We start from the raw sequence: 26,266 nt of genomic DNA, 5'->3' as shown, positions 1-26,266 counted from the left end.
AATCACTCACTTCTATCAATACAAAAACTGCCCTGATGGTATACTTTTTTTTAACTTCCTTTACCAAAAACAGATAAAGAGAGCCATTCACAGGCAGCTCTCAGGGGTCATCTTCTGCTATGTAGTGCAGCTTTAGACCTGCTGTGCTCCTTCATTTACACTAGAGAGCCTAGATTTCCACAACGGTGCATATGAAACAAGATGGTGACGTTTGCAGAGCAGTAAAATTAGTTATAGCCAGAAGGGAAGACTGAGTAGAGTGAAGGCCTCCATAGCAAAGTATAGTGTGTAGGCGCACCACATGTGTATAGATTTCTGGAGCAGTGCTGAAGTGACATTTATTTTTTGCATTATAGTAATGAGGTGGAGTGTACATGTTTTAGGGACCTTGCTTGTGTGGAGGGTCATATGGCCATTTACACTCTGCAAAGAGACTTCAATATTGCAAACAAATACATGATTGCCACATGCAATAAAGAAAATCCTTATGTACCATTACTCTCATGACTAATGTGAAAGTCAAATAATTGGATGATAAATTGATTAATATTGTTTTACCGTGGGATTGCGATTAGTACTCCAAGTGTAATGACGCAATCGCACAGATTAATAACACACACAATTACATCATCACCATTTATTTATATAGCGCCACTAATTCCGCAGCTCTGTACAGAGAACTCACTCACATCAGTCCCTGCCCCATTGGGGCTTACAGTCTAAATTCCCTAACACACACATACACACACACACAGACACAGACAGATTAGGGAAAATTTGTTAGCAGCCAATTAACCTACCAGTATGTTTTTGGAGTGTGGGAGGAAACCGGAGCACCCGGAGGAAACCCACGCAAACACGGGGAGAACATACAAACTCCTCACAGATAAGGCCATGGTCGGGAATTGAACTCATGACCCCAGTGCTGTAAGGCAGAAGTGCTGACCACTACGCCACCGTGCTGCTATATTCACACTTACACTTGTAAATAGTACACTTTTATTAATGTTCCAAACTAAAACTGCCCTTGCGTGTTTTGGGTTTGGTTTTGGATCCCCTTTTTTTAAAAAAATTCCTTTTTTTTTTTTTGCTAAAATCACATAATTTTGCTCTTTTTTTCCCCTACATTATTATAAGCCTCAATAACACTAATTTCAAGTCAGTTGCAGTCAATTTTGACCAACTCACAGGTCACAATATTATTTTCATAAACTTTCAAAAATAGACTTCAGCGACCTGGCTGGATGCTAAGCGACAGAGCAATGACACAAACACACGGCAGTTCATAGCAGATCTAGGAAACATTGCCACACAGCAGTGGCAGAAAAGAAACATGGCGCAAGATGGAATTGTCCTCCCACCCACCCTTATGTAAGATATTGAAAAGGACATGTACAGTTTAACAAAGCAAGCACTCCAGCGACAAGCAGTGCCACTTTTGTGGCTGAAGTGCTTGATTTGTTTGGGCACCCACAAAACAAGCTACCAATAGCTTAGCTGCCTTAAGCCGAGCAGTGATGTCAATGAACTCTACATGTCTGCTCGTGCTGCATCTTTAATCTCCTTCTCCTCTGTGGATACCTCCTTCTCATCCCTGAAGAACTGCCAAACTTATGTAGACACAGGAATGGATATTACAATTGGAGTAGCATTAGGTCTGCTTCAGACAGACTGTGACACGGAACATGTGGGCAGCATGGAATCTGTCATGTTGGAATACGCTGCATTGAACAGAGATTTAAACCAATATACAGACGCAGTTGAGGAGACCATACTTAAGTTAAAACTTGACCCATCGGATGAGATCCCGGATTTAAGAGAGCTTGTACACGAGAGATACACTGCGCTTCAGAGGAATAATACAGAGGAGGCCCTTAGGTAGGACAATAAATATGTCCAGTTTAAAGAACAGCTAAGAGACCTGAGAAAACAAATGGGCATGTCACTGGCCCTTGCAGACTAAGCTTTGGAAGATGAAGACGAGGAGATCGCCGTCACCCTGAGCACATGGCCGGTACAGTGAAACTGAGAATGAATCATGAAATCAGTTATGGTTCATTTGATCGCTCCACCTGTTCCTTGGATAACTGTGGTACTTCTACAGCTAATACATGGCGACAGGTGCTGACACCCAGGGATGCATGCTTTTATCAGATCAAGACCAATCCAGGGTGACAGACAATGCACTAAAAAGAGCCTTTGAAATTCACAGCAAAAAGTAAGTTCACCACTGAGCTTCCAATCAGCTCCATTTCCCCAAAACTTATAATATAGTTAAGCACCTTTGACATAAAGTGCAGATTACAAACACTTTGTGCAATACTGATGAAAGAGCAGCAAAGTGGAAGGTTTGAGTAATACATATACACATTTATTTAGACATCCATGCTTACATTACTTCTGAAAGCAACGTTGCTCTTTGTTGATAAAACTGTTGTCTTTATACCGTTCAAAAAATTTAAAATAATCCTCCACATTCTTTGGATGTTGACAGTTGATAGTAGGATCAGGTGGAGTTACAGCAGAGGTGTCACTAATTTTGGTCAATTCTTTTACAGTAGACCAGACCAGATGTCAAAATGTTGTCCTGAGTCATCTGCATCATCCCTGGGTCTCTTGGGAAAGCTAAGTTTTTTTCTAGCAGCAGTTGACTGAGAAACTGAAGGAGGAGACGCCGTCCTGTCACATAACGCTTAAGCTGTCATCTTGCTCACCAGGAGCTCCTTGCATCTCTAGAGATCTGGGTCAGTTGGAAACTAAGAGAAGACATGGCTCTTTAACCTAGGATCAAGCACAGTCACCAAACTGTAGTGATCCGATTTCAAGATTTTGATAACTCTTGGATCCTGGCGAAGCGAATAAAGTACTTGATCTACAAGTCCGACATACTTAGCGTAATTGCTTTGTTTCATCTCCTCCTTCAGTTTCTCAAGCTGCTTTTCCAAAAGTCTAATTAAGGGAATCACTTGGCTCAAGCTAGCAGTGTCTGAACTCACTTCACAGGTGACTACTTTGAATGGCTTCAGCATCTTACACAACATGGAAAGTATTCTCCACTGCGCTTGAGTAAAATACATCCCCCTCCTTTTCCAATGTCATGGCTTGTGGAGTAAGCGTGAATGGCTTTTTGCTGTTCCTCCATCCTCAGAAGCATATACAGGGTGGAATTCCACCTTGCTTTGTTTGGTGGCAGGGCAAATTAAATTGCTCTTGTAGCTGCTGCAATCTCCTACATGCTGTTGCCAAATGCCGGAAATGTCTAGATATTTAACAGGCCACAGACAGCATCTCCTGCACATCCCTGTCATTTTTAAAAAGCTCTGCACCACCAAGTTTATTGTGTGAGCAAAACAGGGAATGTGATAGAATTCACCCAGCTGTAATGCTCTCAAAATATTGGTGGTGTTATCAGAAATGACATATCCTGAGTAGAGTCCAAGCGGGATAAGCCATGTTGCAATGACATCCCTTAGTTTTTTTTAACAGATTGTCAGCTGTGTGCCTCTTAGTTAAGCCGGTGATACACAGAGTAGACTGCCTCTGACAAATGTGACATACTTGGGTACATGCTGCTGCTGTTGCTGCTGGTGAAGGCGAATCACCAACCCAGTGAGCTGTTACAGTCATATATGCTTTAGATTGCCCAGTTCCGCTTGTCCACATATCTGTGGTTAAGTGTACAGTGGGTAGAATGGCATTTTGTAGCCCAATAATTACATTTTTACAAACTTTCAGGTTGAGGTGAGGAATAGCATTTCTAGTAAAATGGTGTCGTAATGGGGACAGAATACCTCAAGTAACTGTCTAAAACCAGCTGCATTAATAGTCGATATTGGATGCAGATCTAATACTAGAATAGTCACCATGGCGTCTGTGATCCGCTTTGCAACTGGGTGACAGCTTTCATACTTGCTTCTTCTTGCAAAGGATTGTTTAACAGTCAATTGTTGTAAACTACTAGTAGTCTTCTTCTTGGTCTACTTCTGGGATGAAGATCCAACCCCAGCAGCAGCAGCAGTGAGACTGACGCTCAAGAATTCAGGATATTGGAGGAGTCATCTAGCCTTACCAACTTGGATGCAGGACTAACTCCAATTGCTGATGAGGATATTGATGAGGACAGTGTTGTGGATTTAGATTGCAGGTGCTGGGATCTAGCTGAGAGAAGGAACCTAGCTGATGCTGGACTGCTTGTTGTTATTTTTTTAGCATAAATTTCTTATTTTCCCAACAGCTTGCCATGAACTCGCTTCAAATGGCGTAACATGGATGAGGTTCCTAAATGGTTAAGGTCTTTACCTCTATGTACTGTGGCTTTACAAACGCTACAAATGGCTAGACATCTGTTGTCAGAATTTGTGTAAAAATAATTACACACATAAGAGGTGGATTTTTTGGTGTTATGCCCAGGCATGACCATGGCCTTCTTCTTATCACGTGCAAGAACTTCTTCCACTGGTGCAGGACTTACACAAACAACATCATCCTCATCAACATCCTCATTAACGCCCTCGTCAGCTACACAAATATCCCCCTCATCCTGTTGCAATTTCAAAGTGGCATTCTCAATGTGTGTATCACTTGGGCTGTTCATACACACATCTGCAGAAATGCTAAAAGGGGCCTTCTTTATGGGTACACTATCAGAAAGGTCAGGCTTATACATAGCACTCGTGTATAGACTCAGGCATTTGTGTCATTTCTGAATCTGAAACATACATTTTGCTCTAATGCCTTACTGTTTTCTTCCAGCTCAGCTTTTAGACGTAAAAGTATTTGGGCACCAATTTTTGAGTCAAAATGACAAGGTCTTGCTTGGTCATGACTGACCTTACAAGAAGATGCCTCTGTGACAGTTGCAAAAGTAGCACTCATAGAGAAAGGCAAAGGCCTCATTCTTTCCTTGCTATTGCATGTGTAGAATGGCATGTTGGCAATTTTTTTTTTCTGCAGATAACTTTGCCTGAATTACAGGTCTTTTTTTCTTTACCAAGGTAAAAGGTGTTTTGTTTACATTTTTGTTTCCCTGACCTAAAACTCTATGCACTTTAACATGGGCTTTAGCAGTTGACGTAGATGGATTACTATCATTATGACTGGTGCCAGCAGCTGCTTGATGCTCCTGGTCTTCTGTGTTCTCGGGGAACCGGGCTTGAGCATCTCTAGTTTGAACTGGTTATTCGGCGTAAAGACATGTAGGTAACAGTAGGGGGAAGTTGCCCCCCACCCTTGGAAAGTACCAAATGAACTGACCTATGACCAGCAGACAACTGTAACATTGTTAACCCTGAACCAATGAAGACCTCTCTGAGTGTTATCTGTGTACATAGTGCCATCATCAGTGTTTTTTGTTAACTGAAACTGCATATAAGCAAGCTCCTGGGTCATTGTTAAAATCTCTATCTTCCTGACTACGAACTAACTATGGACCTGGGCCCAGGTTAAGTGCTAGCGAAAATGTAATGTATTCAGTTTTTATACTTTCCTGTTTATTGTTATATCCTTTATGCTCCAGCATGGCTTGTTGTGAATCCTGCTATATTTTGCATTTAAGTCTCTTAGTTTGTGCGTTGGAACCACAATGATCACATTGGACAATGTTTATTTGTAGCGATATAACGAACATAAACTAATGTAAGCCATAAATGAGGCTAAAATTTATTATTTTATATGGAAGATAGAAAATTTTATTCAATAGAAAGGGCTTGTAGGAGGTTGGACCTTTATTTGACATTTACACTTTTGTATATTGTTGGATCTAAAGTACAATTTTAGCACTTTCACATTCATGCAAGGGAGTTCCTGCCTTTAGGCAAGGTGAAAACCTAGGTAAAGGAGTAAGTGGGACACTGCAAATACATAGGCAATGGTATTAGCCAGGTCTCAAGAATGCAACCAAAACTGTCTCCCCTGGCTGCCTCCTAGCATAATTATCTTCCTCCTCTACAGCTCCCCTATTCAGCTGTTAGTCACCACACTCCTCATCCACTGACTGCAGAAGGAAGTGCCTAGTTATCACGTCACACTCACATTACAATAGGGAAGATTGGACCATAGAGGTATCTGGCAAGCAAACTGATATGCTAACAATATAGTTTTTGAGAAAAAATATTTGGGTCATTTAGTTAATGGGGTAAATGGTATTATAATCAGCAGAAGCGGTGCTAGCATAATAACTGGGAGCTGTATTGGTAGAATCAATGTAGCAGTGCTGATAGAATCAAGGGGTGCAGTGTTGGTATGAGCAATGGCACACTGCTGGTACATTCAAAAGGCACAATCTTTGTATAATGAATGGGGACAATGTTAGTATAATACAGATGTAAAGGAGGCCATGTTGGTAATTCTTTTCAACAGATGTAATTCAGTTTTAAAATAAATAATAAACATGATAATAGCAAACAACAAAATGCAGCATAGGGTGTACTATAAATAAAAGAATATAAAGAATAGATATAGATAAAGGTTGGGTTTGTACATGGATGTGAGGAGCATATGATTCAACAGTGAGCTATTGGCAAAGGTATTCTAGATCTTGAAGAATTTATTCATGGTCACCTGTTCCTGAGTTACAAGTAACTCCTTTAAACATAATTTATTTATTTGGTTGAGGAAAGATTTCCTTGGAGAGTCACTTTGAAGCAATGTGGTGATTAGCACTCATACAAATACATTATATCAAGTGATAAGTTTCTTAAGCGCAATAAGCTTTTATTGGAAGCGATCCTACAGGAGGATAGGATCACTTCCAATAACAGCAAGTAGGATATGGCTCAATCTGGTAGTGTACATTTTAGAGAAAATAAAAAAGTAATTGTTTTAAAAAGGTTATAGGTATAATTTGCATTTCGATGGACTAGTTTTGTGCTTTGCAATGGAGGGAATGTTTGATCGCATATGATCAAACCTGCGCCTTGTCTCATCTCAGATAACCACCTCTCACTCCCGCCTACAACACTTCTCCCGTGCTGCTCCCCATTTATGGAATTCCCTATCAATCAGACTTTCTTACAGTCTTCAAATCTTTATATGCTCTTTGAAAACCCATCTCGTTTTTTAGAGGTGATCTTATCCTCGATAACACTATTCACAGTAATGCACCCTCACAACTATCCCAATCTCCACTCTGAGCCACACTCGCTCCTCTTGTTTCAGCTGTGCCCTCTTCCCTATGGAATGTAAGCTTTCTAATGAGCAGGGTCCTCCATATCCTTTGTTTACATGTCTTCATTAATTTTGACTGCCTTGTCTGTTCTTGTTTTACGTATGTCCTGTTTTATGTATGTGCTTGTCCTCCCTACTGTACGACGCTGCGGAGCACTGTGACGCCTTACAAATCCACGATAATAATAATAATCGCAGGAAGTCGCAAGGTTGTAGTGTTACATCAGTAGATCGGACCCAAAACGAACCACCACAGGTGTGAAAGTTATTCCTTTTTTTATAATAAAGAAGGCCAAGAACATCAGGGTCAAAACTGTTAGTTCTTTTAAGGGACCTGATTGATTTAGCGAATAATGTAATGCTGTTATAATAAATGGGAATAATGATGGTCTAAAGCCCAATGCTGGATTTCCTTAATTGTGTTTTAATAATAAACATTTAATTAAATGCACACTGCCATAATCCCAGGTGACATATTAAAATTCTTTGTAATTTATATTCAATACAATTGGGTAAAACATGTTACAATATTTTTATTTGTAATTCTTTGTTCTTTTTTGTGCATTGCCAAAATCTATTATTTGAAATATTATTAAAGTGGATTTGCATCATCCCTTATGCTAAAGTTAGCCTCGTTTACTTTATCTGATGCCTGCCATCACAAGTCGTTAACATACAGTTTGTGATCTCCTCCTGACCACGTTATCACCAGAAACCACTACTAAGCGACAGTCAATTTCAATATTCCTTTTTTATTCATAGATCAGTGCTTTTCAAAGACGTAAAGTACTTATCCCTCATGTTTTCATCAGGATCTTCTGTTTCAGAATTCATTAAGACTAACATATTTCCATAGTAATAAAATTATACACCATTATATTTCTATGATGTTCCTTCTATGATTTTTTTCTTTTAATCATGCCTCTTTCATAGTTCCAATATTGCTACAAGCAGTTATATAATTACATTATTGCCTTAACCGGCTAATGTGTATACATAATGGGAGAGCTATCGCTATATTAAAAATATGCCTTAAATGACTCATATTTCTCCATCTTTCATTTCTTCTAATGTCAGTTAATACCCCATTCATACTGTACCAAAATCCTGGGTTTTTGCCGGGGCGAGCTCAAACGCACCGGGTCTTGGTGCAGTATGAATGGTACAAGTCAAAAATCCCGGGTCTAAAAACCCGGGTCTTCAAACCGGGATTTATCGAGGGGTGGAAGATTCGAACAATCACCACCCACTTTTGCATCATCTTTATGCGTCAAAAAAACAGTCACCTTTCAATGACATCACCATTTTTCAGCCAATGAAAACTGCTTTGGTGATGACTCCCACAAATTGCCAGGGCACAGACTTGTGCAGTATGAATGGGGTCAACCCGGGAAATTCCAGGGTCCGAGGTGCAGTATGAATGGTGTTTCTGAGCTGGGACGCTCCGAGCCCCGGCAAAAACCCGGCTTGAAAAACCCGGGATATTGCCAGGGCGGCAGTATGAAAGCGGTATAAGCCACCGATTTGATAATCAAACATAAACATTAATGCTTACATAGATTTAATATAAATACATTGTAGCATGGCAGCTAAGCTATTTTCGGTTAGTCAGTAATTAATCTTACTATCACAAGAATCATTCTATTTTAGGAACACCATTTTAGATTGCATATGATTTAAATATATTATTCAAATTAATCTAGCGATACTGCTTATTTTTTGATTAGTACCTGGTTTTATTTAATCAATCTATTGGTTAGATAATATCACACCAAATTTCTTTTATAGCCAGTTTCAACCTGTGCAAAATTAGGTTCTGTTAAGAAAAGGAGAATTGTTAATTCCCCTTGAAAAGGGTGTGAAAGTGTTATCACTGAATTAATCCAGATTACTATAAAATGCCATTGTTTGTCTGACTGCTTTTAAGTATACTGATTTAATCGCTAGGTAATATCTCATTACTTTGCAGCTAGCCTAAACCATATTGGACGAAGTTCTATTCTTATTAGAGATGGGCGGGTCCGGTTCTCCGAGAACCGAACCCACCCGAACTTTGGGTATCCGAGTACCGAGCTGAGCAGCTCGGTACTCTCCCGCCCATTCCGAATCCAAATCGAGGCCGAACGTCATTGTGACGTCGTCGGATCTCGGGACTCGGTTCTCGCGATACTTCAACTTTATAAATACACGCCTCCACAGCAATCCATCGCCATTTGACAGAGGGAGAGAGCAGGGTGTAGTCATAGGCTAATTAGAGCAGGGACAGAGAATACCATATTGTTCTTGCAATTGCTCTAACCAAAATCGCTAGTGCAGAGAGGAGGATAGAGGTTTATTATTTTTTCTTCATATTTGGCACTCCCCAGCGCTTTTGGGGTGTCCCCCATAATTGTGCATTAATATTTCTGGCTGTCAAAAGTCATATCTGTCAGCAGTATCTACTCAATAATTTTTAGCACTCCTCAGTGTTTTTGGGGTGTCCTCCCTAATTGTGCATTAATATTTCTGGCTGTCAAAAGTCATATCTGTCAGCAGTATCTACTCAATAATTTTTAGCACTCCTCAGTGTTTTTGGGGTGTCCTCCCTAATTGTGCATTAATATTTCTGGCTGTCAAAAGTCATATCTGTCAGCAGTATCTACTCAATAATTTTTAGCACTCCTCAGTGTTTTTGGGGTGTCCTCCCTAATTGTGCATTAATATTTCTGGCTGTCAAAAGTCATATCTGTCAGCAGTATCTACTCAATAATTTTTAGCACTCCTCAGTGTTTTTGGGGTGTCCTCCCTAATTGTGCATTAATATTTCTGGCTGTCAAAAGTCATATCTGTCAGCAGTATCTACTCAATAATTTTTAGCACTCCTCAGTGTTTTTGGGGTGTCCTCCCTAATTGTGCATTAATATTTCTGGCTGTCAAAAGTCATATCTGTCAGCAGTATCTACTCAATAATTTGTAGCACTCCTCAGTGTTTTTGGGGTGTCCTCCCTAATTGTGCATTAATATTTCTGGCTGTCAAAAGTCATATCTGTCAGCAGTATCTACTCAATAATTTTTAGCACTCCTCAGTGTTTTTGGGGTGTCCTCCCTAATTGTGCATTAATATTTCTGGCTGTCAAAAGTCATATCTGTCAGCAGTATCTACTCAATAATTTTTAGCACTCCTCAGTGTTTTTGGGGTGTCCTCCCTAATTGTGCATTAATATTTCTGGCTGTCAAAAGTCATATCTGTCAGCAGTATCTACTCAATAATTTGTAGCACTCCTCAGTGTTTTTGGGGTGTCCTCCCTAATTGTGCATTAATATTTCTGGCTGTCAAAAGTCATATCTGTCAGCAGTATCTACTCAATAATTTTTAGCACTCCTCAGTGTTTTTGGGGTGTCCTCCCTAATTGTGCATTAATATTTCTGGCTGTCAAAAGTCATATCTGTCAGCAGTATCTACTCAATAATTTTTAGCACTCCTCAGTGTTTTTGGGGTGTCCTCCCTAATTGTGCATTAATATTTCTGGCTGTCAAAAGTCATATCTGTCAGCAGTATCTACTCAATAATTTTTAGCACTCCTCAGTGTTTTTGGGGTGTCCTCCCTAATTGTGCATTAATATTTCTGGCTGTCAAAAGTCATATCTGTCAGCAGTATCTACTCAATAATTTTTAGCACTCCTCAGTGTTTTTGGGGTGTCCTCCCTAATTGTGCATTAATATTTCTGGCTGTCAAAAGTCATATCTGTCAGCAGTATCTACTCAATAATTTTTAGCACTCCTCAGTGTTTTTGGGGTGTCCTCCCTAATTGTGCATTAATATTTCTGGCTGTCAAAAGTCATATCTGTCAGCAGTATCTACTCAATAATTTTTAGCACTCCTCAGTGTTTTTGGGGTGTCCTCCCTAATTGTGCATTAATATTTCTGGCTGTCAAAAGTCATATCTGTCAGCAGTATCTACTCAATAATTTGTAGCACTCCTCAGTGTTTTTGGGGTGTCCTCCCTAATTGTGCATTAATATTTCTGGCTGTCAAAAGTCATATCTGTCAGCAGTATCTACTCAATAATTTTTAGCACTCCTCAGTGTTTTTGGGGTGTCCTCCCTAATTGTGCATTAATATTTCTGGCTGTCAAAAGTCATATCTGTCAGCAGTATCTACTCAATAATTTGTAGCACTCCTCAGTGTTTTTGGGGTGTCCTCCCTAATTGTGCATTAATATTTCTGGCTGTCAAAAGTCATATCTGTCAGCAGTATCTACTCAATAATTTTTAGCACTCCTCAGTGGTTTGCGCTCAGAATGGATTCAAAGCAGTCCACATATGATCTAAATGAGCAACCAGGTTCTGTCACCAGTCCTGATGTTAGTGTTCCCAGTACGTCATCTGGCCAAGGCGATGTCAAACAACAGAGTGTTTTCAAATTAGTGCATAAAACAAAAACCAAAAAAAAATTTACTGTATTGAAGCGAAAAAGAAGTGTAACTGAGCAAAAGTTAAGTGACGATAAAAAAAAAATTGCAAGCATGCCATTCTACACACGCAGTGGCAAAGAGAGAATGAGGCCTTCACCTTTGGCTATTAGTGGCAGATCCCAAAAAGTTACCCAGGCTACAATTGGTGCACAACTACTGTTACGCGTCAAAGCTGAGCTGCAAGATACCAGTGAGGCATTACAGGAGAATATTTGCTCTGATTCACAAATGACAACAATCCCTGTGGAGAGTCCATCCAACAGTGGGATGTCTAATCGTGAGCATTCTGCTGATGTGTGCCTTAATAGCCCGAGTGTAGCCGGTGATACCCAAATTGAGGATGCCACTTTGGAATTAGAAGAGGATGAGGGGGAGATTTGTGTAGGCGACGAGGGCGCTAATGAGGATGTTGATGAGGATGAGGTTGTTTGTGTAAGTCCTGCACCAGTGGCAGCAGTTCTGGCACGTGACAAGAAAAAGGCCATTGTCATGCCTGGGCATAAAACAAAAAAATCCACTTCTTATGTGTGGAATTATTTCTACCCAAATCCAGACAACAATTGTATAGCCATTTGTAGTGTATGTGAAGCCACAGTCAGTCGAGGGAGGGACCTTAACCATCTTGGAACCTCGTCTATGTTACGCCATTTAACGAGAGTTCATGGCAAAGTGTTGGGAAAAGCTGAAAGTTCTTCCCAAAAGAATACAAGCACTCCCTCATCAGCTAAGACCCTCCGCTCACCGACATACCGACGGCTACAAAATACACCCACCACACCATCCTCATCAATATCCTCAGTAGCGCTCGGAGTTAGCCCGGCATCCCACTTAAGGCTGGATGACTCCGGCACTATTATTGATTCCTCTGAAGAAAGCGTTAGTCCTGCTGCTGCTGTTGCTGCTGCTGGGGGTGAATCGTCATCCCAGAGGCAGGTGAATAAAATGAGCAGTCCTACATTTCAGCAATTAACTGTGAAACAATCATTTGCGAGGGGAAGCAAATATGACAGCAGTCACCCAGTCGCCAAGCGAATCACAGACGCCATGGCTGCAATGTTAGTGTTAGATCTGCGTCCAATCTCCACAATAAACGCAGCTGGTTTTTCACAGTTAATTGAGGTTTTGTGTCCGCGTTACAGAATTCCATCGCGACACCATTTCTCCCGTAAAGCTATTCCACAACTATACCAAAAAGTGTGTAAAAATGTAGAGATTGCGCTGAAAAATGCCATTCTGCCCACTGTTCACTTAACCACAGATATGTGGACAAGTGGAAGTGGCCAAACCAAAGACTATATGACTGTGACAGCCCACTGGGTTGGTCATTCACCTTCACCAGCAGGAACAGCAGCAGCATGTACACCACTACGTAACATTTGTCACAGGCAGGCCACTCTTTGTATCACCGGCTTCACTAACAGGCATACGGCTGACAATTTGTTACGCAAACTGAGAGATGTGATTGATGCATGGCTTATACCACTCGGACTCTCCCCAGGGTATGTCATTTCAGATAACGCCAACAATATAGTGCGAGCATTACAGCTGGGTGATTTCCAACATATTCCCTGTTTTGCTCACACCATCAACTTGGTGGTGCAGAGCTTCCTACGAAATAACCGTGAGGTGCAGGAGATGCTTTCGGTGGCCCGTAAAATTTCAGGCCATTTCAGGCATTCAGCCACAGCATGTAGGAGATTACAGCAGCTCCAAGAGCAGTTTAACTTGCCCTGCCACCAACTTAAGCAAGAGGTGGTAACTCGGTGGAATTCCACCCTGTACATGCTTCAGAGGATGGAGGAACAGCGCAAAGCCATCCAAGCATATTGCACAAGTCATGACATTGGGAAAGGAGGGGGGATGTATTTCACTCTTGCACAGTGGGGAATCCTTTCAGTGCTGTGCAAGGTGCTGAAACCATTTGAAGTTGTGACATGTGAGGTCAGTGCAGACTCTGCTAGTTTGAGCCAAGTCATTCCTTTAATTAGACTATTGGAAAAGCAGCTTGAGAAAATGAAGGAGGAGCTGAAAGCAAGCAATTCAGCAAAGTATGTTGGCCTTGTCGATCAAGTACTTAATTCGCTTCACAATGATCCTCGAGTTATTAAGATCTTGAACTCGGATCAGTACGTTTTGGCCACTGTGCTTGATCCAAGGTTTAAAACCTACATTGAGTCTTTACTTGTAAATGAGCGAGATGTGAACTTTTGCAAGGAGCTATTGCTCAGCAAGTTGGCCGCTGAACTGGGCCTCGGCTTGACGACGTGTCCTCCTTCACTTTCTCAAGCTGTTGCTCGTAAAAAATTAAATTTCCAAAAAAGAAGCAGGGAAGACACAGGGGGCAGACGAGAACAATTTAACATCTGGGCTGGTTTGAAGGATTTTTCAAAAAAAAGTGTCACTTTGCCCATAAGTCCATCCAATATGAGTATAAACATGCAAAGGATGGTGGAGGATTACTTTCAAGAGGTAGTTGATATGGAAATGTCAGACAGTCCCTTTCCTTACTGGGAAGAAAAGCAAGCCATTTGGAAACCCATGTACAAACTTGCTTTGCAATACCTAAGCTGCCCACCCTCCAGTGTGTACTCTGAACGAGTGTTCAGCACAGCAGGGAACTTAGTCAGTGATCGCCGTAGAAGGTTACTTCCCAAAAATGTGGAGAAAATGATGTTTATAAAAATGAACTACATCTTCCACGAGGAAGGCCTTCACCATCCAAGACATCCAAGCACTGACTGTTCTCTAATGGCGGATTCAAGCGGCGATGAATTGATAGTCTGTGATGATGACGTACACACTGATGAGGGTGAGGATGAAGCTGAAGATGATGCCGATAACATCTTTTTAAAACTTTCTATGTAAGTGTAGGGTGCAATCTACCCCCAAAGAGGAAAGGGACTTGTGGCATTTCCATATCACATACCATCTTGAAAGGCTGCTGTTAGGGCAATTTATCCTTAAGGGTAGGGTGTCATAGACAGAGTGACCCTAAACTGGCTTTGTCCATTTTTCATAATATTGTACAGTCTATAATGGCTGAATTTTTTAGTATTTTATACAAGTGGAGGGGGGCCTAGAGAGACAGAAACCAAACTGGCTTTCTCCATGTCAATTAATATTGTACAGTCTATAATGGCTGAATTTTTTGGTATTTTATACAAGTGGAGGGGGGCCTAGAGAGACAGAGTGACCCCAAACTGTCTTTCTCCATGTCAATTAATATTGTACAGTCTATAATGGCTGAATTTTTTAGTATTTTATACAAGTGGAGGGGGGCCTAGAGAGACAGAAACCAAACTGGCTTTCTCCATGTCAATTAATATTGTACAGTCTATAATGGCTGAATTTTTTGGTATTTTATACAAGTGGAGGGGGGCCTAGAGAGACAGAGTGACCCCAAACTGTCTTTCTCCATGTCAATTAATATTGTACAGTCTATAATGGCTGAATTTTTTAGTATTTTATACAAGTGGAGGGGGGCCTAGAGAGACAGAAACCAAACTGGCTTTCTCCATGTCAATTAATATTGTACAGTCTATAATGGCTGAATTTTTTGGTATTTTATACAAGTGGAGGGGGGCCTAGAGAGACAGAGTGACCCCAAACTGTCTTTCTCCATGTCAATTAATATTGTACAGTCTATAATGGCTGAATTTTTTAGTATTTTATACAAGTGGAGGGGGGGCTAGAGAGACAGAAACCAAACTGGCTTTCTCCATGTCAATTAATATTGTACAGTCTATAATGGCTGAATTTTTTGGTATTTTATACAAGTGGAGGGGGGCCTAGAGAGACAGAGTGACCCCAAACTGTCTTTCTCCATGTCAATTAATATTGTACAGTCTATAATGGCTGAATTTTTTAGTATTTTATACAAGTGGAGGGGGGCCTAGAGAGACAGAAACCAAACTGGCTTTCTCCATGTCAATTAATATTGTACAGTCTATAATGGCTGAATTTTTTGCTATTTTATACAAGTGGAGGGGGGCCTTGAGAGACAGAAAGCAAACTGGCTTTTTCCATTTCTTTACATATTTAACTATAAGTGTAGGGTGTAATATACATTCAAAGACGATGGCTGCATTGCCAATATGCATAGATGGAGAGGAAGACAATCTGTTTTGTGTGTAGAATAGGCCTACCAACGAAGAATTAAACTGTTTTTTTGGATGATTTATTACCTCAACAATTAGATTACTTGTCTCTAAAACAGTTGGAGCACTAAATTGGGTTAATTTAGGCCCAAAAACATGGATTTTCCCAAAAAATAGCAAAACAAAACCAAACAAAACCAAAACCAAAACCAAAACACGCAATGGCGGTTTTGCAAAACCAAAACCAAAACCAAAACACGACGGTAATCCAGATCCAAAACCGAATCCAAAACCAAAACACGGGGGTCAGTGACCATCTGTAATTCTTATAAAACATTTTCAACTTAATTTGCCCTCTCGATCATTATATGTGAGGGACAAGACTGAGTTATATCAATTGTTACTCGGGCACACTACAGGTGATGCACACACGAACACCTTCTTGCTTTTTACTTAGCTTTTATTGTCAGGGTGGTAAAGTAAATTGACAGCATATAGTTCCACACTTTTTCTTGTGACTCTTACACTAGATAAATAGAGACCAACTCCCTAGCCACCAGCCACTATCTGGAATCAGCCACAGCTAAGCAATGAAACAGACAGGTTTAAATAGTTTGCACTCCTCCCACAGCCCTAACTTGATGGACAGATGGCAGGTGCTCTGTTTTGATTGCTGGCTAACCCTGTCAGCTGGCTGCTTGCTGTGCAAAAGATGTTTTATTAAACCACTTGAAAATATGTAAATTAAATCAGACTCTTTACTATTATTTTATCACACATATGTCCTCCAACTGTATCTCTTTAACTAAGGTGAATTGTGTACAAATGTGTAACTCTGTTTGCAGCCTTGCTTAGCAGGTTGCCGGCTAAATACCTGTCTCCTCTTTTAGAAGCCTGTGACAAACACCTCCCTATGTCAAGCAAGATAGTTTAGAATGATCTTAAATTAGAGTAATTTTCTGGTAAACAGATAAAGGATGCTAAAAAACAATAAATCACCTGTTAATATAGGTTATTTATGAATACATTATCATAAATTAGTTATTTAGAGCCCTATTTGATGAAGCCATTTGAAGCGGCTCACATTTTTTCCATTTAACAGACATGATCAACACCTTCTCATTTCCAAAATTACATTATTTTTCATTTTGCATTGTTTAGTCTGCTGTATGTAAATACATATAAGATTTATACAAATCCTCAAGATGTTTTTCTATGAATTAACAAAAGATTGCACTGAGAAGATTATTCTCCCTGATAACTTCTCCTGGATAAATCTGTTTCTTTGAAGGATCTGTAATATTGGACTTTTCAAAATATGCTGTTTATTATTATCAAGACATTTAATATGGATTACAATCTGTGTCTAATGAACCTTTTGATGTAACTGAATCCACCATTTACTTAACGGAATTCAACAGATTTACTTGTTTACTAGTGTTTATGTATATGTGTATATATATATATATATATATATATATATATATATATATATATATATATATAAACAAACTGTTCATTCATACAACTTTTCCAAAAGAAGTGTCATGAAACAAATAGGAAGTTGTGTCTTTTCCACAATATGCTACATTCTCACCCTCCCTGTAATGTCTATTGTCATTGACCTTATGTGAGTGTATTACCTCTTAATATTGTATGTTATAAAAAGATATTGCACTATACTTTATTGTTCATTTTTAAATGAAAATTGTCAATTGTATTATGTTTTCTGTGGTGGATCAAAAATATATCTATTGGATGATATTTATATTCACTCCAGGGTAAGTGTCTTTCCGGACTTCCTGACTTATATCATTTATAACCAGCAGTACACACTGCTTTTTTAGCCCTTATAAGACGATGGACAGTCTGCTAGAAATCTTATGAAGAAAACTACAAGGTTTTTTTTCCCACACATGGAACAGATGAGTAATCTCACATTTACTATTAACTACATGTCTACATATGGAAAGAACTATGGTTTGTTCTCTTTTCTTTTAAGTTGTATTATTTATATCTTATTTATATTTATATGTTATATATGTTATTCACAACCTAAGTATACACAGAAGCCAATTCCTGGACAACAATCTGTTGGACTTAAAAAGATACTTTATGCATTTTGCAGAAAAAAGATTATTCTAATCATTGGACGATAGTTTTTCGTTTATACTTATTCTCACTTTTACAAACATGTTAGTCATATCTTTCTCCCAATCTTCATATGCACCCTGAAGTGCACCTTGTCCTTTGATTTTAATCTACAAGTATGAGATATATTATCTGGAATTCCTGAGACTTTGGTTTATCTTTATAAGGTTCTATCACACTAAACAAGTAGAGATTATCTCTTAGTATATCATGAGAGAGTGATTTTACTAATGGGTACATTCATATAAAATATAAATAAAATGCAAATTCTCAGTTACAGAAAGAAATAAGTAAATGGTTTTTGCAATTTATTCTCATATTATCATATTCTCAGTATGCAAAAAGCACAATTTGCAGTGTATCATGAAGTTTTACCCTTTATTAAATAAAGCACAATATTTGTCAAATAATGCCAAGAAATATGTCATGCATGCAATATCCTAATCTTCCACAAGAGTGCACTATATGCTTAAACACATAATGGTGCATTCTGTAATCTCTCCACTATGTATTTGTGTATTAATTGCAATTTAGGCACATCTTAGTTTTCGTTTAGACAATACTATAAATGCCAATTTGGAAAATTAACCATTTGCAGATTGGCTTTACTGCCCAGTCTACTAGATGTAGTTCAGAAAGTGAGAAGATGGGTTGCATACAACATTTGTGCCAACATGAATGGAGTCAGGCGATCACGGTACACTATGCCTATTAAAACACCAAGGGGCACATTTATCATTTAACGTTGAAATAGAGAAATGGTTATCAATCCTTATCGGACGGATAAGTATTGATTCATTTCTCAAATTTATCAAAACCGGAGTACAGAAACAGCAGTCCCGATAATCTGCTGTTTCTGTGAAAAAAAAATCATACTTACCTGCCTCTTCGGAAGCGCTGTCTTCGGGTCTTCTCCTTACTCTTCAATTGCACATGCGCACACAGATCCCCTCTCTGTCTCTGCAACGATAGTTGCAGAGAGAGAGCTGTGAATGACAGGGAGGGATCATGTGATCCCTCCACACATGCGCTGTCCAGCTCTGCTCTCCGGAGCAGAGCTGACAGCATTAGATTTCCTCATGTACGCCAGCTGCAGCTGGCGTACATTAACGTGACAAGTTCCCGAAAAAAATGTTTTTTCGGGACTTGTTAGATTGCGGCCAGGAGCAGTCACCATTTTGTTGAATGGTGACTGCTCCCAAAAACGAAGAGGAGTGCAAAGCAGCAGATATGCGATGCCCCCTTAATAAATTTGCGGATGACACTGTGGGACCTTAATTATCCGTTAAAAGCACTATCGTGCTTTATTAAATATGCCCCCAAGTGCCAGCATAACTCCTGTCCATTTAACATACTGAACCTCTCAACATTCCAATGTTTAAGAGGGATATTTAAGATTTGCCATAATAAACTGCACTTTTTCAAGCATTTATTGATATCTACATACAGATCAGCAGATTATGGACACAGATTATCATAAAATACAGCTACAATGACTAATAATATACAGTTGAGAAGCATACATTTAGGAGCTGATCGGAAACGTTCATGAGCCAGTTGATGAGAAAATTCCTACAAAGCTATACATTAGACCCAAAGGAAGGGCAATTGAGAAGGAAAGAGAGGCAATTGGGAGGCACTCATGATTACAAAGGCATTGTAACCAATTTGTGCTCTACAAGCAGTGCTAATAAAATATGAGAATGGTTCGCCCTTGAGGAGTGTGCTCTATACAGTCTTTACAACTGCACATATTAATAGAGCAGAGCCCATGTGTACAGTCAGGAAGTAACTGAAAATACAAAAGTGAAGCTTTTATACCAGATAGCAGTAGCAGTCTTTGACAATAAAATCTGACACCTGTGGCCTGGCTTCTTCCAGAAGCCAGGTACAGAAGCAGTTGATACAGAAGCAGTTGACAGAGTACAAGGTTACTCACATTCCTGCTCACCATAGAGGAAACACTGGGGAAAAAATTAAGTAATGACTACATCTGTGTGTAGGAGAGTGGTGGCCATTTTCTTGTAGCTCATCTCCTCCAGTGCAATAAGTAAATGGCTTTTGCTGAAAGGAATCAGGCATCTGGGAATTGACTATTCAATCCACCAATCAATGCTAGTGTGACAAAAGGCCATACCTTTTTTTTAACTATTAGAATACTTATATTCCCTCAGCGACTAAATGGGATATACAGGGTCTATGTAAAGCGTAAATGACTTAATTAATACTTGATCTGGATGCCAAGAAGGTGTTTGACAGAGTAGGATGCACAGTTATAGGAAAAATATTAGTTGCCATGGGCTTTAATGGTAACTGTCTTTCTTTTGCCCTTGTCATAGAGCCTGTGGCAGCTAGAATGAGAGAGCAAATCTAGACATTGCCGGATTACACTCCGGTACTCATAAACACAAAATATGTCTATATTACTCATGTTATCTCAACCTATGACTTTGCTTCCCAACCTCCTTGCAGAGATTTAAGTGTTTGAGCCTCTGATAAAACCGAGGTTCTAGACCACATCATCTTAGCCTGGCTCAGAATACTTAGAGTTGAATTTCAATTTTAAATGGCAGTTTGCTAGTCGCTGGCCAAGACACTTAAGACACTTAAATTCAATATTTTAAACTGGAATAAGATCTATATCTCTTGTAGATTGTGGGTTAATGCTGTGAAAATGAATCTGTTGTCACAGCACCTCTACCTCTTTCAAACGCTCCCAGTGAGGGCTCCTCTAAAATTCTTTAAATATCTCCAATTGCAAATATGCAATTTAATTTGAGCTGGGAAATGACTGAGTGTTAATCAGGGGTAGATCTAGATTTTTCTTTAGTGGGGGAAAGGCGATTTAGTGCCCTGCCCCCTCTTTCACTCATAACAAGGACAGACTGCCTGTGGCTGCACACTGTGTTCATGTGCCCGTTGACTGAAAGGCAGACAGAGGATACTGCCCGGCCACTATGATTGTGTTTAAAACACAATCAGAGTGGCTGAACAGAGTTCTCTGTCTGTCTCTTGGCCGACAGGACATGTACACAGTGTGCAGCCGCAGGCAGTCTGTCCTTGTATTGGGATGCATGCTTGGCTGGAATCCTAAATATGTGTTAGCTTTGAGGCTGCTCTTATAGTTTCTCTCTCCGCAGTGCTGTGGATCTCTTGATGAGCCTGTTCCCCCAACTATAGAGAACTGCCCACACTTTACTACTCTTGTAACATCCGGGATAAAACTTCTTGAGTTTTCTCTCCTCTGTCCTTACCCTTCACTATCTATCCTAATTGTATTAGAGTGCTGAACTACACTTTTACTAATTTAAGCTGTATTGATTAGTGTGGCCTAAGATAGTAGAATACTGTACATAAATACAGCAGCTAGTATTGCCACGATGCAATCCAGACAGAAATTGGACTAAGCATAACTAGTTATCAGACAATATTTGTATGATTTAACTTTCATAAAGTATTTAATAAACTATTATTCGATAGCCCTTGAAGTATAATTAGGTTAATTAGCAAATATATTAAATTATTTGCATTTCAAAAGATTAGAAGCAGAAAGGATTCTGTATTATTATGCAGAGAGCAATGTCTGACTATTGTGGAGAACACAATTACATGACTGAGAACAACAAACACAATGTCATCACATCAGTTATACACAGACAGCTGGAAGACATAACAGGTCACTTTGTGCACTTGTTGGATTTGTTATCAGAACCATCAAACAAATAATAATAGTTTTATTTATATAGTGCTTATAGGATAAGAACTTAAAGCACTTTGCATTTGCAGATTAAAAAAAATACGTAATACAAAATAAACCTATAAAGCATTAACAAAGTACAAAAAAAGAGAACTAATCATTTGTTGTTTTATTTTTAGAAATTAAGCTGCATTATTGAATTGTTCAGTAAACAAGTAAGTGTTTAGTCGGTTTTTGAAGATTTCTAGAGTGGGGGCATTGTAGACAATGAGTTCCAGACAGTAAGAGCCTGAGCACCAAATGAATTATGATAGATTCTACAATGATTCAAGATGCTCCTGAACAAAGCCACTGGCTCTAGACAAACACACTAACACAAATACTGTACCACTGAATTATAAAGCATTCATTAGAGTAGAAACTTTCTGCAGCTTTATCTTACCACTATTTCGAATTCTATCTTCAAGTGTGTCCGTGTGTCCATCAAGCAGCTTCTTGTTAAAGAGTTCAGCAGAGCGGAGAAACATTGCTTCGACTGCAGAGCCTTTCAGCAGAGCAATCTGATCTTCGTGATCTAATGTTTGAAAACCTAAACAAAAGATGTATTCTATTACTTGTATCAATGTTCCATTTACTCTGCCAGAAGATTGAGCACATTTTACTCCAATTCCTAAGAAAACATTTCTGGATAATTCCATTTACGTGTCAGCCCCTTGATTCAAAGCTTTACCCGCTGGGTTTTTAGAGCATGATATGGGCTTGCGCAGACACAGAATATGTATCAGAATATAACCTGTTTCACCTTTGTTAGGGCTCCTCAGTGCAGGATAGGTTTATTGTTAGCATGTGAAGCACTATAAAGACTAAGGGGTATATTTACTAAACTGTGGGTTTGAAAAATGGAGATGTTGCCTATAGCAACCAATCACATTCTAGTTGTCATTTTGTAAAATGTACTAAATAAATGATAATTAGAATCTGATTGGTTGCTTGTTTGTCTGATCACTGTATACATAGTGTTTAATGTGAATGATAAGTATTAAAACGCAGAAACATTGTTTCTGCATTGGACATCACTGAGATTCTCACCAGCCTGGGGGGGCCATGTCATGGCAGATGAGAGCCAATCCAGCTCTACTCTGACTGTCTGCATTAATAGATTATTTATAGCAGTGGTCTATTTGCTGTCTGGCATAACAGTTAGCATTAGATCAGTATTACAAATCATCTGTTACTACAGAGATGCAGGGACAGGAATCAGGACCTTCCTGCCCTGACATGCCCCACACACCAATAAATAAATTAGGCACATTTTTCTCAGTGAATCTGACACATCTCCAAAACATAAAATGGTCTAGTTATGAAGGGTCAAAAACCCTTTAGACATAAAATGATCAAGAAAATATATGGTTAGGTTCTTGTTTTTGGAATAAACTTGAATACCTGGTATCTTTTTTGTAAACTCGACCAAGATTTGAACGTGGTTTGTAGCCATAGTTGTCAGAAAGGTAAAGTTATCATCAGTGTTTAAGTTGTCCTGCAAAGAAAGAAAATGTTCATTTTGCAGACTTAAAACAAACACAGACTGAGCCATATATTTTAACTAAACAAGAAATCCACAAAAGTATTGTGTTCATATGGAAAAAAAGGCATGTTCCAATCATTTCTCTACCAACCACAGCGTATTTGGAAACCTTGTCATTGAAATCCTTGGAGAACAGATTATCTGTAGATCACACGGAGATTGCAGATCTTATCACACACTGACATTCATGCCTTACTTGGAAATGACACATTTATAGTGTACCTACCCTATGCACACTAACTCTGAGACTGATATGCATCTATTTTATAGACCTATCTTTGATCATTATCTTTGTGACCTCCATGAAATGTTGTAACACACCTCAGAATGCACTAGTGAAATTTAAAGATGTGCTTCATAGAAGTATATGCATCTCATTATATTTCAAATCTACCTGCACTGAGTAAGATACAGGCAATCCCACCCGGGGGGTCATCCACAGATTTAATTTTTTCTTGTGATTTCGAGCAAAATTGTACTAAAAAACAGATGGAAAAAGCTTTCTCATAGACTTCAATGACGTGTAATAAATTATTGCATAACTTTTCATAGTACTGAACCCTGTGAAATATTTGCGGTGCTGTTTAGCTGTCGTATCCTTTTAATTTTCTTAAAAAATATTTTGTCAGTATTTATAAAATAAAATAGAGACTCTAGAGAGTGAACTACATTTTACACATCAGAGACTCTTGACAACCAACCTAAGGGTTTTTTATTATGATTGGTGTAGCTTGTGCTTTGAAGGAGCAAGAGTTGGTCAACAATCACAATGTTATTCTACTGCAAACATAATACAGATAAATAGGAAATCACACTGAAGCCAGCTACTATGAACCCACTAGCCTAGACCCTGCCTGGGATGCATTGGACAAGGAAATGATAGGGGCCTGGTGGAATTCAGTGCAATTCTTATCTGATGCGTGGATATCACACAATTATAAGTCATATCAGCAATTAAAACTCAAAGATAAGATTTTTTTATCAAGACAGCATTATTTAGTTAATCTGGATTACCACTGGTTATCAGCAGAAAAGTCCTGAATTATCTGTTAATGATGTTCACATTCCTTGTAGGTTCTTTTAATCTTTAAAATATTATTTGACAGCAGTGTGGATTGTTCAATATAACTGATCTGCTGTATGTACTCTGCAACCACTGCTATGTTTGTAATATGCCTTTCTAAAAAATTCAATAAAAAGATTTTGAGTTAAAAAAATATATATTATTTGACAATAATTTCCAAGCACAAACAGTAATCAGTCTACGTTCTAAAATGCTGTAAAACAAGGGGCTAGATTTACTAAGCTGCGGGTTTGAAAAAGTGGGGATGTTGCCTATAGCAACCAATCAGATTCTAGCTGTCATTTTGTAGAAGGTACTAAATAAATAAAAGCTAGAATCTGATAGGTTGCCATAGGCAACATCCCCACTTTTTCAAACCCGCAGCTTAGTAAATCTAGCCCAAGGTATTAATGTATGAGAACATGTTTGCACAGGTACATGAATATGAAGCAGGACATTGATGAAAACTGGTGCAAACAATGTTTACTTTCATATAATAAACTGCACTATAAAAAAAAGCAGTCACAGTTCAGCTTTTTCCTTCACATCCATTTTCATAAATGTCCTCAGTTGTGTAATAAAAGTTATTACATATTTCTAGAACAATAAAAACCATCAGGACATTTACTGACAATTACACAATCAGTTACTAAGCAAACTATGGAATATTCTTTTGAGTAATTCTTTGCCAATATAAAGTTTTACAGCATTTGCTCAATTCTAGAATTAGTACATTGTAGGCAAACAGACAAATCTAAACTAATAGTCATATTATTGGATAGTTGCTGACTCATGAGCACAGAATTTGCAGGAAGATATGCACATTTTAGCGTTAAGTAGAGGTGGGAAACCCCCTTTATTGAAGGGAGTGGAGCCCTTCTTTATGTTACATAGGTGACAGGAATTTAAGAGAGGAACTGTCCAAAAGTGGGCAAACTCCTAATTTAGTGTGTACCCTGTGTGACAAATTACCGGATATTTTCCATGTAGCAGGAAAACAGGTGATAGAAACAGGAGAAATATATGACAGAATTTGAAAACACCTATTCATCACTTTGTACGCCAAAAATGTGTTTATGAGCCTCAATTTTTAGAAAATGTGGTAAAATTAAGCATGGCCAATACGCCATTTACATGAGAAAATAAATACCATTACTCATGTAAACAAACTGAGTGACAGAATGTTAAGGTCAAAAGTATTACATTAAAATAACTGTGCAGTATATTTCCTTTAATTCTCTATTCAGATTTTTAAATATCATTTAACAAAAAAACTTGTGTTAAAAATCAAAACATAAGTACTTTTGGTGCATTTTATGTGTTTCTTTTTTAGATATTTTCTTCTATAGGCTTTGAGTCCTTGGGGTAAATTTATCTAGCTGAGACTTACCCTCAGGCTTGAAAAATGGAAATGTTGCCTATAGCAACCAATCAGATTCTAGTTATCATCTATTTAGTACATTCTACAAAATGATAGCTAGAATATGAGTGGTTGCTATAGGCAACATCTCCACTTTTCAAACCCACCGGAAACTCTCAGCTTGCTAAATTTACCTCCTTGTGTGAAATGTTTCATGATGCCCACTTAGAAATAATAAATGCCACTGAAGCATTACACAATCATTGCCATTGTTTGATGGTTAAAGCAGTGATATATTTTTGTTTGAGTGAAGTATAAGATCTTTAGAGAATTCAAACATCATATATTTGTTGAAGCCTGTAATTAAAAATGTATTGGTGTATTTATTACATACACACTCAATAGGAGGTTTATCTAATAGTACATTGGTTCATTGAATCCTGTTTTCAGTTGAGAAGAATAATTTGCAGTCCGCTGCATATCTTCAGTCCCCACTGCAGCATTGTCTGTCTGACGTCAGTGATTTTGAAATCCCAGGGGCGAATAGTTTACAATTACCATTACCGCCACTACCCCGTGTAGTGTTAATTTTCATTTAGGCAAACTATGTAAACCAAAATCCTATTCATTATCAGACAGCAAGGTTTCCTACAATAAATGACTTTGAAATGAGTCTTTTGGACTATAGAAGTCA

General features: G+C 38.7%; 1 protein-coding gene across 1 annotated transcript in view; it reads right to left on the bottom strand.

Annotated features, from left to right (window-relative positions):
- Window positions 1–26,266, bottom strand: part of NR1H4 (nuclear receptor subfamily 1 group H member 4) — a 95,946-nt gene that overhangs the window by 13,155 nt on the left and 56,525 nt on the right. Inside the window, exons 7-8 of the mRNA XM_075209243.1 lie at window positions 23,008–23,101; window positions 22,007–22,153 (exon numbers count right to left, since the gene is read on the bottom strand). Coding sequence (XP_075065344.1) covers window positions 22,007–22,153; window positions 23,008–23,101 — 241 coding nt within the window. The remainder of the gene's footprint in view (window positions 1–22,006; window positions 22,154–23,007; window positions 23,102–26,266) is intronic.

Source organism: Mixophyes fleayi, chromosome 4 (genome assembly GCF_038048845.1).
Source record: "Mixophyes fleayi isolate aMixFle1 chromosome 4, aMixFle1.hap1, whole genome shotgun sequence".
NCBI classification, from domain to species: domain Eukaryota; kingdom Metazoa; phylum Chordata; class Amphibia; order Anura; family Limnodynastidae; genus Mixophyes; species Mixophyes fleayi.
Note: the sequence above shows the minus strand (reverse complement) of the source record. Positions and strands in the feature narration are given on the sequence as shown.